Source organism: Furipterus horrens, unplaced genomic scaffold (genome assembly GCF_987537825.1).
Source record: "Furipterus horrens unplaced genomic scaffold, mFurHor1.1.pri manual_scaffold_5, whole genome shotgun sequence".
In the NCBI taxonomy this organism is placed as follows: domain Eukaryota; kingdom Metazoa; phylum Chordata; class Mammalia; order Chiroptera; family Furipteridae; genus Furipterus; species Furipterus horrens.
In genome coordinates, this window is record NW_028327175.1 from 196,258,757 (window position 1) to 196,272,418 (window position 13,662).

Genomic DNA, 13,662 nt, shown 5'->3' on the forward strand with positions numbered 1-13,662 from the left:
TTCTACGCGGGGGTCTGAGAGGACCCACCACCACGGTTTGCAAGCCAAGGCTAAGAGGATAAGAGGAGGGGACGGGGCTGTTGAGGTTCGTCTAGTCCAGACGGGTGAGGGGCTCCCCAGCACAGGATGTGCTCCCAGAGGGAGCGACGACAGTGTGTCGTGCACCCAGGAAAGCGGGCGCTGAGGAAATAAGCGCCTGAGGGTCCCCTCTGCTCCCCTGGGGTGTCTGCCACTCACATTCAGCTGTGGTTGGACGGCCGGACGTGCCGTCTACAGCTCCAGCAAAGAAACCATGTTGGAGGAGAAGCACGGCTGCCTCCTTCCTCCGGGGCTTGCGTCGTTGGCTCATTCGATCCCACCTAACTCCCCTACCTGCTACCCAGCTGTCTGCACCTAAGTTCAGCCCCCTGTCATGAAAACCGAGGCGACGTGGGCCCGACCTCCGGCTCAGGACAAGCCCCCTTCAGGGAATGGGGTTAGGAGACCAGTCAGCACAACCAGTGACTGGCTCGGCCAACATGTGCAGCGGCCTCTGTGCCACGGCCTGCGGGGCCGGCGGGCCCACGGACACAGAAGGCGGGGACGGCGATGTCTAGGAACTCGTATCGTGATGGGGGAGACGGGCAAGGGCACTGGGGCTCACAGGCCAGAAGCTCGGGGCGCCATTCCTCTTGCCCCTGAGAACTTCAGGGTGTGCCTCTGAAAGAGAAGGAGGGATTTTTAACCATGGCCCTCGTAGCACTGGGCACCTTTTTAAAATTGACCAGTAACTCATCATGAACAGGAACAAAGGTGGGCTGGGAAGACATCCTGGAATCAAGTCCAGTCTGAACCAGTCCCTGAAGGAGGGACTAGGGTCAGGCAAGTACCCATAGAATTCCTGGCTCATATAAAGGGGAACACTGGATTTCTTTTGGCTGAGGCCTCTGTCTGAAAATGTGTTTTAAGAGACTAAACTGCATAGTGCCTTTCAGTGACAGAGTCCCCAGAGCTTTGGGAGTGGTGGGAGCCGATTGGAATTTGATGTAGCTAGAAGGCCTATACTCTAGGTAGAACTCGCTTTCTTGAAAAGTAGTGCAGGACCCACGTAATTCAAACTCACCCCCTTCCGAACTTTGAGGGGCTAAGATCATGAAAAGCATTGATCATAAAGGGACTTCACAAGAATAGGGGTGGAGGAAATCATTTCCCCATATCAGCTCTTCCCTTGATTATTTTGTTTTTCTCAATGAAAAATTGAAGACAGTCTTTACTTCCTTCCTTGAAGTATAAGGGAGAAAATGGAAATCTTTACCCAAGGAGGGGAAAATGGGAGGCGTGGCTACAAAATGAGGACGTCCAGGAAGATTAAAGCGGCACTGGTCGGAGTCAGTGTCCTCACGCTGCCGGCACGGCTGAGCTGGCGGCATCCCGACACTGTCACAGAGGACACGTGAACTGGAAGGGGGGAGCTGGGACAAACAGTCGTTCCAAAGGGCACCGCATCACTTGATGCTGCTCGCTGGAACGTGAAGGCATTTCTCTGTGATGGATGCAGAATGGGAACGCTCAGCGTCGCTGCCCAGGGGCCTGGTGGACTTGTCCTCCCCGCCTAAGCTGGACACACACACAGGTCGAACTAGGGCACCGGGGCTGCCTAGCCACTGTTCCCCGAATATCCAGCTCCGGGGAAGTGAACGCAGGCAAACTTGCATTTGACCCGAGGAGATTGCATTCAGGATGTCTTATTTCATCAGGAAACTGTGTGAGGTGGGTATGATTATAACCCATCTGAAAGACAAGGGAGCTGAGCTCAGAAAGTTACATGAATTGCCTATACTTTCCACACTCCCCACGTGGAAGCCCCCAGACAAGACCAAGTTGCCAGGAGCTAGTCCTCTGCCTTTCCGTGTTTGTAATCCTTATCTCGGATAAAAATCTGCAGCAGCTCCAAACCTTAGGAGGAAGAGGAAGGCATCTATCCCGGGGTATTAGTCTGAGGAAAATGTGCTGAGCTTCCAACTACAGGCTTCACAAGGGCCCAGTGCTACTGAGGTCCGTGCAGCTGGGCTCCATGCAGCTGGGCTTAGCATGAGACTGGGCAGCTGTGCCATCCAGTCCCCCAACTGTGTTTGCCACATGGAAGTGGCCACAAGTGTGTTCCCATGTTTGGGCTTCATGTGGGGACTGAAGCCTCAGTACAGAGCAGTGTCCCCGTGTGACCTCTGGGAAGCAGGAACGGTGCCGCATTTTTAAGCCATTTAGTTCTGCAAACCTCCTTCGGCTTATGTTACAACAGCAGAGAATCTCTTCCTGCCTTTGCTCATTAACCCAGCATTTTATTTGTGGTACAACATGTGTGAAAACAATCCAGCTGAAATTCTGTCCACCTCCCCTACCACACACACACGCACACCCACGGCTTCCTTCTCTCCCCAAGACAGGTGGCATGGAGGCTGTGGGGTGAGGGCCAGGGTCAGTCATGGGCCTCTCTGCAACCAGCACTATCCAGAAGGACCCACTTTAAACTCCCCTGGGTCAGGAGCTCTGTCTGTCTTGTCCATTGCTGAGTCCCCATCACCTGGAAGGGGTCCTGGTACCTCGTAGAGTTCAGAAACTACTTATTTACTGGAAGGAGGAAAGGATGGATGCACGGATTGAAGGGAGGGGGTGGGGTGGACGTCCGCGTGGGCTGGTGGTAGACGGTCAGCTGACGGCGGCTGGGTGAGTGCATGGGGGGTGATGACAGTGCAGTCAGATGTGTGGGGAGTAGGGCCACCCCTTCTCCTTGGTGTGGTGGCTGAAGCTCCGGGGAAGAGTCTGGGCTACTGTCTCCTCCATTAACTCGGGCACTTGCTGCAACGTGGCCACTGTCCTTTCCTGTCCAGCCCGCATCCTCCCGCGGTGGGTTTGCCATCGCTTGCGGGACTGTATACGACACGGTAACTAGAAAAGCAAAGAGAGTAAGAAAGACTGAGGGCTGAGGAACCCCACGTAGACAGGGAGCTGCGTCCACTGTGGCTTCCATTTTCTTAATGCTCCATGGAGACCCAGGGAACAGAAGCAATTTGCTTCAAAAGGTGGAGCCCTTCCCGAAGGGGCTCCTCCTGAGGGCCTGTGCTCAGCTTGGCTGAAGGAGGAGGAGACGGTCCAGGAGAGAAAAACTACAAGTAGCTGGACGGGTAAGGCCCTGTGGCGCGCTCCAGGTTACAGAGAATGTCCCGTCTCCTTTCTCCCCAAATCAGCACGAAGGAGAGGGGAGGGCAAATGCGCTCTCGTCCCCATCACAGATGGGCAGACTGAGGCCCCACGAGGCCGCAGGGCCCGCAGCTGGTCCGGATCCGCTCAGGATGTCAGCCCACGGCTCCGGCTCGTGGCCTCGGGCCCCTTCCCTAGCCCCTCGCTGCGTGTCTGTGAGGAGGGAAGCCCTCTGTTCCTGACCCCTGAGGTGGGGCACAGGCCGGCCCTGCTCCCCTCCCAAGTTCCCTGGTGGCTGCGGTGACAAGCCCGGCGTCCAGAGCTCAGTATGGCAAGCACAGGGCCTGTGCAGACGTCAGCCCTCGTGGGGCGGCTTGGCGGCACCCATCGTGACCGCTTTTTCAATCGCATTTGCTTGGAAGTGCCTCCCCTGTCACAGGCCGGCAGAAGCAGCAGAGGCAGCGGCTGGGCCTGGGCAGGTCTGTCCCCTGGCGGGGAGGACAGGGCGCACTCGTCTGGGACTATGACAGCAGCCTTTTCTTGTAATGACGCTGAGAAGCTGGTCTCAGATGCCCCCTCCGACGGGCTGGCGTCCCTGCAGCGTGGCCCTGGGTCCCCTGCCCTCGAGTGCCTTCCCTTTCAGGACTGGGCGTGGGCGGCCGCAGCCACTAACACTCAGGACTGAAGGGTCTAGAGGCCTTGTGTGCCCCCCTCCCTGCTGACCACAGCTCAGTTGGCATCTTTATTTAAAATTCTGAGAAATTACATTTGCACTTTAATTGGTTTCCAGGAGGAGGGGCAGAGGTCAAGGGTCACGTGTTAAAAACAGGACTTATAACAACGTGCAGCAGGTGGCTCTGCCTGGGGCCCCAGGTGTCTGCTATTAACAATGGACATGTCCTACAAGGACAGTTTTTGTTCCTTTGCTCCTGGCCTTGTGCTCTCCTTTATTGTCTGCAGCCCATCTGGGGGTTCCGCTGGGTCCGTGTTCAGCCCTGATGCGGTCACTTTTCATTCCTGGCGTGACGAGGAGAGGAGTGCTTCCTGCAGTCTCCGCTGTGCTCCGTTGTGCGTGGGAGCAGCTGCCTCGCTGGCCGGGCCGAGGGTGACCTGGGTCCGCCTCCCTCTACCGTCACACCCTAGAGGGGTCCAGCGGAGTGGCCGCTGTCCAGGGGGGTGACTGTCTCCTCCGCGCGCAGTTTGTGGAGGCCCGAGCAGGCTCACAGGCTCCCTCGGGTGTGCGCGGCCTGGCCCGTGTTTGAGCGCAGGTGTGCTGGGTCAATCCCGAGCCCGGGCCTTTGTTTTCTGCTACACCGAAGGCGTTCAGGGAGGTGCTTGAAGGTGCACCCGGAATCATGAGCAGGACCACGGGGTTCGCTTTCACCTGCCCCCAGGTTACACTCCCGAGGCACCAGGGAAGCTGCCTCCATGAATGTTGATGGTCCTGGCCCGGCCCTTTGTGCCAGGTCCTGCCTGAGGCTGCCCTGGGGGCAAACCCGGGATGCTGCTCCTGTGGACCTCCCGCCTGCCCTCGGGGCAGTGAGGTTGCTGGGGAGGAACACAGGCTTTCATGTCAGAGAGCTGTTCGCAGTCCTGGCTTGAACCACGTCACTGCGGCAAGGTCCCCAGCCCCTCTGAGCCTCCGTGTCCTCCTCTGTAAAATGGGAGTAACGCGTAATCCCACTCCCAGGGGTGCCGGTGAGTGCAAGTGCCCGCCAAGCTCTGGTCCACAGCAGGGGCTCCCTACAGAAGAGTGGGTGCTGGTCATATTTATTTATATTTATTATCCTCAACGGGCAAGGCGGGGTGCAGCCAGGAGCCCCTGACATGGGACGCTGACGAGGAGAGACCACCACCCACCACCCACCCCACTAGGACCGTCTTCTCAGTTTGCACCTGAATTTTGTGCGTTTGCAAGTTTTTATTCCTGGGTATACTTGTGAAAAACCAGAAGGTTTTTTTCAGAAGGTGGCCCTGGAATTCTTGGTTTGAAACATGGCGAGCAACGTCCATCCGCAGCGTGACCTCTTGCGCCCTCTTGCTGTAGGGGGGTCCTGAACTCACCGAGGCAGAAAAGACGGTCATCGTGTAGGAATAAGTAGCGCTGGCTGTGAGCTGCGAAAGAGAGAGTTGCCTTTGAAAACGTCTTCAAACTGGTTGTGGAGTTACTGATGAGGGATAAGCCATTAGATTGTGTTCTCAGAGGACGGTGCCAGGTCCAGTCTGTTAGTGACCATTGCCCACTCTGAGCTCAGGTGGCCTTGGCCATGGAGTAACAGGACCAAAGAATGCCTGGACGGGACTCAGGTGACATGAGCTTCGGGCAGAGACGTTTGGAAGAAGCGTCCAGGAACTGAAAACACTGGCCGCCCGGCAGATAAGAGCCACCTGAGCACGTGTTCGTTTGTTTCGGTTTGTGAGTGGTTTGGGTCGTTGGTTATACTCCCAAGGTAATGTTCTGGCTGAGCTGGTGAAACCTGGCCCGTCCAGAACGGAGCTGAGTCTTTTTCTGCGTGAACACCATGTATGTATGAATTTGAGGGATCGTATTTATTTTAACTGCCTGATCATTCCTTTGCCTCCTGAATTGTTTTCCTCTCAAGCTGACTTGTACTTGTGGTTTTACAGTTTAACGGTTGCTATGTTTGGGCTGCAGCTATAATAAGTTCAGCCCCGTATCGGAAATGTTGGCCAGTGGCACAATGGTCAAGGCACAGGCAGTCAGTAAATTGAAGGAGCCAAAGCAGCAACTCTAAATGAGAAAAATAAATACGCATCTTTTTCACATAAATATTGGCAACTAGCACCTCGTGGTGCGTTGAAATTCACCAGAGACTCCTGTGTTTTTGTATGGAGCTCATTGATCATCGTCCTCAGCCGTGTGAGGTGTCTGTCACAGTCCCCATTTCGTAGACATGAAAGCAGGCTCAGTTTTAAAGCTGAGAGTCAGTTTTCATCGATGTGTTGCTCAGACGTGGCCCTCCGGTTCCAATTCTTCGCCAGCGCCTCTGTGCCGTGGGCCCCCGTCCAGGGGAGTCCCCAGGGCTGCAGACTCTGTCCCTTCCGCTGTCAGGAGAAAATAAAACTCAATTTCAGTCTGCGAAAAGAAAGCAGTGAGAAGCAGATTGTTTTCCAAAACCAGTTATTCCCAAACTGGCCCATCATTTATCAGCCGTGGAAGATGTGAGGTTCCTTTTTTAAAAAAAAAAAAATTGACTTAAACAAAGAAACCTGGATGGCTTCCCATATGGCCCCAGTTTCCTGTGATGTTGGCTTTTCCAACCACACAGTCGCGTCCGCTCCAAGCCGTCCACAGCAGCTCCCCAGGCTGTGTCCTCCTCTTCCTCTGGTCCCTTCCCTTCCTTCCCTGTGGTCAGCACGAGGACTGATGTCACCCCCGGACTCCGGGACCCAGCACATATTTATCACTGAGGCAGCAGAGTCACCGGAAATGTCGCGAACCGTGACCTGCAGCCTGGTGTCCCACTGGAAGAGCCCTGTCCCCCCGTGACCCCCAGAGAGCTTTCGCAGGCAGAGAGCACCCCAGCTCCCACTGTCAAGGTCGATCAATTGGCTTCAGAGGGCGTGTCCCCAGAGCATAGCGCTGAAGCGCACACCAGGCTCCCACAAGGAAGGAATATTGACTGCAGCTTTGTCTGTGTAAACGGAGCCCCTGATAATGTTTTCCTTGGCAGCTCTGGGACGGCCGCCCTATCGAGCTGTGACTGCGTTCGTGGGAGCCAGCAGCAGGTGGCGTTCCTCTTTGGAAAAGTGCATTCTGTGGGCGGTCTCCTTTCCCCAGATCGCCCAGCTTCTGCACCCCTTTTTCATTTCTAACCTTGCGTGCAGTGCGGCGAATCTGCCCCAAGGGCCCTTGGTAGTTCAGTCTTAGAGAAAGGGGTACGTTGTCCCACAGGGGCCACTTCTGAGCAGCCGCCCATCACCCTGGTGCAGCTGCCAAGAGACATCCTCTGCCCAGGAGCCGAGAGCAGCTGTCTCCCTGGGTCTGAGGCGCAATTTTCCTAGCACGTCCTTGTGCCCAGGGCAGGTGTCTTGCGAAAGGGCTGCTTTTCTGAGTAATTCTCCAATTTTCTTGCTTTGCGCCAGTTTGCCATTGCTATACTGTTATCCATTCAGTGAGTCGTCGTCCTGACGTATTTGGGGTAATTTATGAGACGTATTAAAAAAACAGTTTGGGATGAACTTACCAAAGGCTGCGGGCGAAAGTGAAGTTCACGGTTTTTAACTACTAACTTGGCCTGCGCAGGATCTTTGATACCGTGAGCAGCTCTGAGGCCCAGTTCAATGTGCTGTTCCATGCTCCAGGGAATAAAGGTATAAAATAAGAAAGGAACAGTTTGAGCCAAAAGAAAGCGAAATGCTAGGCACTGGAATTTGAAGCCAAAGGAAGGAACTTGCTTCAGAACAGAAATATCACTGTTCATGATCGGAAACTTTCCTGACATCTTCATCAGTCTATAGTGTGATGGTTAGACTAAACCTACTATAACACGTAAGGGTGTCTGAAAATTCAGTCACGACGTGAACTTGGCTCTAAGAGGCAGACGGATGCTCGTGGAACTTTTAGCATAGGCCTGTAATCACATACGGTTTATCACAAGGCAGTGTATTGGGCTTTTCTCAGGAAAGGGAACCACAGTGAGAAACAAAACTAGTTGTAATTCAAGTGCGCTGATGGTGTCCCATGATGAGCCTCTATGACATCTATTTTTTGACACAAATAAGCACGGGTTTGTCCACATGTTATCTTTACAATGTTTGGATTTTAAATTTGGTCATTTGTTCCCAAACTTTAATTTTGGTAAATCACTTGGGCCGTGAACTGAGAAGACCGTTCATGGTGGTGGGGGTACAACTCACAGGGGAATATTATTCGGCCATGAAAAAGGATGATGTGCTAGTACATGCCTCAACATGGGCGGGCCCTGAAAACATGACACTAAGTGAGAGAAGCCAGACTTAAGAGGTCACAGAGTGTATGACTCCATTTATATGAAAGGTCCAGAATAGCAAAGCCTTGGAGACAGATGGCAGATGAGCGGTTGCCAGGGACTGGGCATGGGGAGTCGGGGGTGAGCAGTGACTGCTAACAGGTGTGCGGTCGGTTTGTTTCTGGAGTCAGGAGCGTGTTCTGCAGTTAGACAGCAGTGATGGTCACATGCCACTGTGCATGTACTAAAAGCCACTGGACTATAGTTTTAAATAGTGAATGTGATGTTCGGCAGGAGAACTTATTCAAACTCAGGCTGCTGGGCCCCACCCCTGGGTGCTCTGACTCAGTCGGTCTGGGCGGGGCCCGAGCGTTTGCACATCCAGGAGGTTTCTGGGTGTCGCTAATGCTGGACCACACTGAGAGCCTCTGATCCGGCTTGCTGAGAAGCGGGAGGGTCCGTCCATTGGGGCCACTGGCCAGCCCCCCAGTGTCAGCACAGGTGACTCAGTGCAAAGCAGACGGCCATGAGAGGGAAATGCAGTTTTTAAAAAACTGAAGGAGACTCAAACCTAGTCTCTACGATCCCCTAACTGTGAACTCAGTCAAGTCTCCACCTCGTTTGCAAAATGGGCATCATGTTACCTGTCTCGCTGGATGGTTTACAGGTAGAAAACAGGAAAAAATATATTACTAGGGGAGAGTTTGTCCAACAGATCATTGAGCTTAAAGTAGGTTCTCAGTAAATTCTTAAAAAATATATGGGATGTACAATATATATCTATTAAATTATTAATAATTACAGGCAAATTTATGTTTTAATATAATTTCTATAGTAATATACATTACTATACATAATTTTATAGATTTTATATTATGTGTATGATAAACATGCATGAGATATTTATTTTATATATGGAAACGTGTTTCCGTGTTTTATGAGTACGGATGGAGAGGTGGGGAGGGGCTGAGAGAGGCTCTGGCAGGGGGCAGTGGGAAGAGCTCGGGCCCCGTGTGAACCGTCCCGGGATCCTCCTCAGAGCCCGGGACCTCCTTCTTGGTGGATGAGCGGGTGAAGGACTGAGTGAAGGAGACGTGACCATACTGCCCACAAGGGTTAATTCTGCCATCACCAAGCATCAGAGGCAGCGTCGGGACCGAGGCAGCAGGGGCTTGGCCGTGTCAGGCATCTTCCTGGTGTCATTCTTTTAGGTGTGGCTGATCTTCACAGTCGTGCTGATAGATCCCGTCCAGGGAGTCCGGGCACCGAGCCGGGGAATGGATCCCCGTCCCCGATCATGGGCCGTTGGCACATTTTTTCTGCAAACCTGTGAACCGTTTTTGACCTTTTAAGCCAATAGTCAATGACATCTATCGTCACTGGCCCCTGAGCACCCAGTGGCTATTGGGATATAAGGGGTATTCAGATATGTGTGGATTAGGATTATATTGTAATTAGAGGAATCTGGTATCAGGCACCATCAAATGTCCTTATCGCTTGATATTTGAAATTATTTGGGATGACAAATTCTGTTTATTGGGGGAGGGTCGTTGGGTTAGATGTAATTTTAGATATTCTCGTTCCTACATGCCAGTCAACCAAGAGGATCTTAGCAAAAGCAGGGATCCTTGTTTGTCAATCAGAAATAGTTTGGTTTTTAAAAAGGGGGAAACAGTCAGAGTTTGGAGTTTTTATGAGAAGCACTCCCAGTGCTGTCAGTGCTGGTCGGTGCAGGGAATCCCCCTCCCGCATTTAATGATAAACGATGGCTGTCCTCTGGCCATGGACATGACCTTGAGTGGCCTTCTCTGCGGAAGAGGTCGCCTCTCTGGATGGGTTGTTGAGAGAAGAGCCTGCCTCTCTTCGAGGAACAAATTCCTCTAGGCCAGTACACCTGTCCACACGCCTGTGCCTGGCTCCTCCCTTTGCCTGGAACATCCTTCCTCCAGGTGTGCCCACGGCCTGTTCCCTCCCCATCCCCCAGTGAAAGCCTCTGACGCTGTCCCCAAGTGAGGTTTTCCCTGCCCACCCTCCCACACAGACCCCGTCCTTGCCTGTTTTTTCTCCTCCACACTCATCCCTTTCCAACACACTTCATTCACACCCTTAGCTTGTGATGACCTGTCTGCCCCACTGGAAAGCCGGCTCCGTGACAGCCAGGACTGTTGCATATTTTGCAGGTTGTCCCTTAGAACAATGGCATGTCGTAGCTGTTGAATAAATATCTGCAGAATAATTGAATGATGACAGACAGTAGTCTCGGCTTGTCTTCATCTAGAGCCAGACTCCCTCTGACTGCTCAGCTAGGGCTGAGGAATAGCCTCTGTCACAGCGAAGTGGGCACCTGCCTTCCCTGAGGGGGGATCATGGAAGGGTGACATCAGCAAAGACACCATCCTGGGACAGAAACCCCATGGCCGTGCCGCCCCATCGTCGAAAGGGAGTTCTTAGGTGACTGCAGAGGGGGGGACGGGGGGAAGGAGGCCGGCGTGTGTGGGAGAGGGGCCTTCCCAGAGTCGTCACCGGGGTCCCTCTGAGCAAGCCAGAAAAGCCCGGATTGGAGGGGAAGCAGGATCACTTGCCAGTGCCGTGGAAGGAGCTGTGGCCAGCGGTGTGGGGAGTTTTCACAGTGCCGACTTGGAAGGCAGGTGGCTCACGATGAAATGAGGCCACGTGCTCTGAGGTCCAGCTCTGCGCTGTCCCTGGATGCCCTGCTGGAAGTCCTGGTTCAACATGAGCAAGCCCATCAATGCCTCACCTGGCAGTACCCCGTCATTGTTAAAACAGAGGCCCCTCGAGAAACTTAACTCCTAAGAGCAGTGTCTCTGAGCAAGGCTGTTCTTTGTCCGTGACTCTTAAATGACAGGGAATTTTACAAGCATTTGGGATTTGTCCTTTCACAGAACAGGAGGGAGCTAGGAGAGACAGAAAGTTATTATTGCACGGCTAATATTATTATTGCACAGCTAATAATATTATCGCACTTACATCTGACTGCATCCGGAGCAGGCCCATGAACGCCGTGCCAACAGCAAGCTGCCCTGTGCTCTTCTCCCAAACACCCCGAACTTTAAATCCTGGACCGAAACTGATCTCATTCATCTTGTTTTCTTTACTGACAACTCGCCACCAAAAGCCCAAAATGTGTGTCTTACTTTGAAAGACGGTGACCTTGGGGGTCTTGTCTGAGCTGGGACTGCAGCCATCTCAGCCCTCCGGCTGCTCGCTGGGGAGGCAGGCGATTCAGGCAGCTTTTCCATCCGGTTGTCCCAGCAACTGTTACTCTTGCTCCAAAGCCTCCCCGAGGCTTACAACTTACCCTGGTAACTTTCCTAATTAGCTGTTAACATGGTCAGGAAATCAGTTTCCTTCCAGAACGAACTGATAAGAGTTTATCACAACGCCCAGTGGCATATCATTGAGTGGGAATGATGTCTAGTCTCCCAGGCACTGAGCTACACACATTCCAGGAAAACTCCCTCCCACGCAGGGACCTGGGTCCCATCTCTGCCTCCATGAGGCTTATTTCTCTGCCAAGAGAAGAACTATTCCCAATTCCGTCTGCAATATACCACTGTCTTTCTGATGCAAAGTCCTTCTAAATTGATACAATTACCATTTTCCTTGTGGATCATCATCTGAAGCTATTCCGTAGCATTTTGAAACCTAGAATAAACTGTTTACCAAGGGAAGTTATAAAGATTTCAAAAGGAACTTCGTTACAGCAAGACAAAGTCATGGTTTATTGCCTTTGCAACCGATAGCAGAACTTTCCTTTATTAATGGATTTGTCGATTAGAATTACACTCCAGAGTTCATAGGCTGAGATTGATAGAAAACTCTTGCGTAAACAGTGTGGCGTTACCAGCGTGGCCGTGGTCTTCAAAAATTGCCAAACTCCCATCATGCAATAGTGGCGAGCCTGCCGTCTTCAGGGAATGGCAGGCAGGGTGCATTGCTTTGGCCAGTCGGTTGGGATCCAGTTATAATGTCATCTTGTAACTACCTGGGCAGGGAGAGGGTGCTGGGGTGGCTGGTCAGCAGGCCCTGCTTTTTCTCTAAGTAAGGAAACCTTCTGTCCCTTCTAGTCCTTGCTGCCTGAGGACATGCGAAAGCGCGTTTGTAAAACAGAGTGAGACACTCCACGTATGTTGCGTGACTAGGTACTGAAGGAACAGCGCCCCACTTTCCAGTGGCTAATCGTGCAATGGAGTTTCCCTTCGGAATGACCCTCCAGGGCTTCCCTCCTTCCAGTGAGTCAGGCCAGGTGCCACCTCTGGCTCCTCCAAGTCTTAGGTCAGCTGGCAGAGAGGAGCAGTCGCTTAACTGCCTTCGACCAGAAGTGGCCCCAATCACCACCTCTGATCATGGGACAATGCCATGAATTAGTCACGCAGTGCCCCCAGGTGCAAGGGGATGGGCAGCCCCTCTGACACCAGGACGGGGGACATGAACTCTACTGGGAAGTTGCCCTTCTCAGCCGCATCCCTTTGTATCCCTGGTATTTAGAGGCAGGAGCAGGCCCTGCTTTTTGGCCCCCTCCATTCTCTTCTCTTTGTACTTGGGGAAGACGGGGATTGGTCTTTCCTAGGCCCACGGCCAGTGTCGGCCGGCCCTGACCCACAGCAGGGCTGTGTCCCTGGACCCCTGGAACTGCTGAGCACAGTCATTTGTCCTCCTTCCTTCTTTTCACTTTCCAAGAAGAACACCAGTATGCGTCCACACTGCAAGCCACAGGTCCCCAGAATTTGCATCCCGTAGCATCGTCGCACATGGGACAGTTCACAAATGCCTAATGACTGCCTCCACGTGCTGACTTGGAAACGGTCAGAAGAGCATTCCCTTTGGGATAAAGCCGCCCTCACCGGTGGCGGCAGCACTGTGCAGGGATGGACTCAGGGTGCAGCTGGCGTTGCCTCTCTTTACACTGAGCATGGCAGCCTTTGCCCACGAAGCCCCGGCGGTGGACCTGCGGGCGGGTGTGGCCGGTGGGGCCTGGGAGTCGCACACAGGAAGGGGGAGAGGCCAGGCCAGGCTTCGATGGCTGACCCAGCCCTCGGCTCCTCGCCACAGGTACCCCTTCCCCGTGGTGTTCAGCAGCTGCAGCAGGAAGGACCTGGAGGCCAGTCTGGAGAAGGGCGTGGGCATGTGCCTCTTCAACCTGCCGGAGGTCAAGCAGGCCTTCGGGGGCCAGAAGTGTGGGAACGGCTACGTCGAGGAAGGAGAGGAGTGCGACTGCGGGGAGCCGGAGGTAAGGGGCGTCTCCGGGACATCAGTGTCGGGGTCACGTACGGGCAAAGCAGCGAGAACTCAGAGGAATCGCGCAGCCAAATGGAAGGGCTAGAAACGGAGGCTGGCAAAGGGCCTGTGTGACCGCCCTGAACAAGCCTCCCAAGCCAGATGCTTTCTTGGTTTTAACTGTTGCATAAAATAAGTTATATCACTGCCTTAAAAAGACAGAGGACCTTCTCTGTTGAAGGACATGGTCCTCTTGGCCAGGTGAGGACAGTAACAATGAAAATGCATTTAGCTT

At 53.3% G+C, this 13,662-nt stretch overlaps 1 protein-coding gene across 1 annotated transcript in view; it reads left to right on the top strand.

Moving 5' to 3' along the window:
- Window positions 1–13,662, top strand: part of ADAM12 (ADAM metallopeptidase domain 12) — a 229,599-nt gene that overhangs the window by 166,981 nt on the left and 48,956 nt on the right. Inside the window, exon 12 of the mRNA XM_090279436.1 lies at window positions 13,203–13,380. Within this exon, the coding sequence (XP_090135562.1) occupies window positions 13,203–13,380 (178 nt within the window). The remainder of the gene's footprint in view (window positions 1–13,202; window positions 13,381–13,662) is intronic.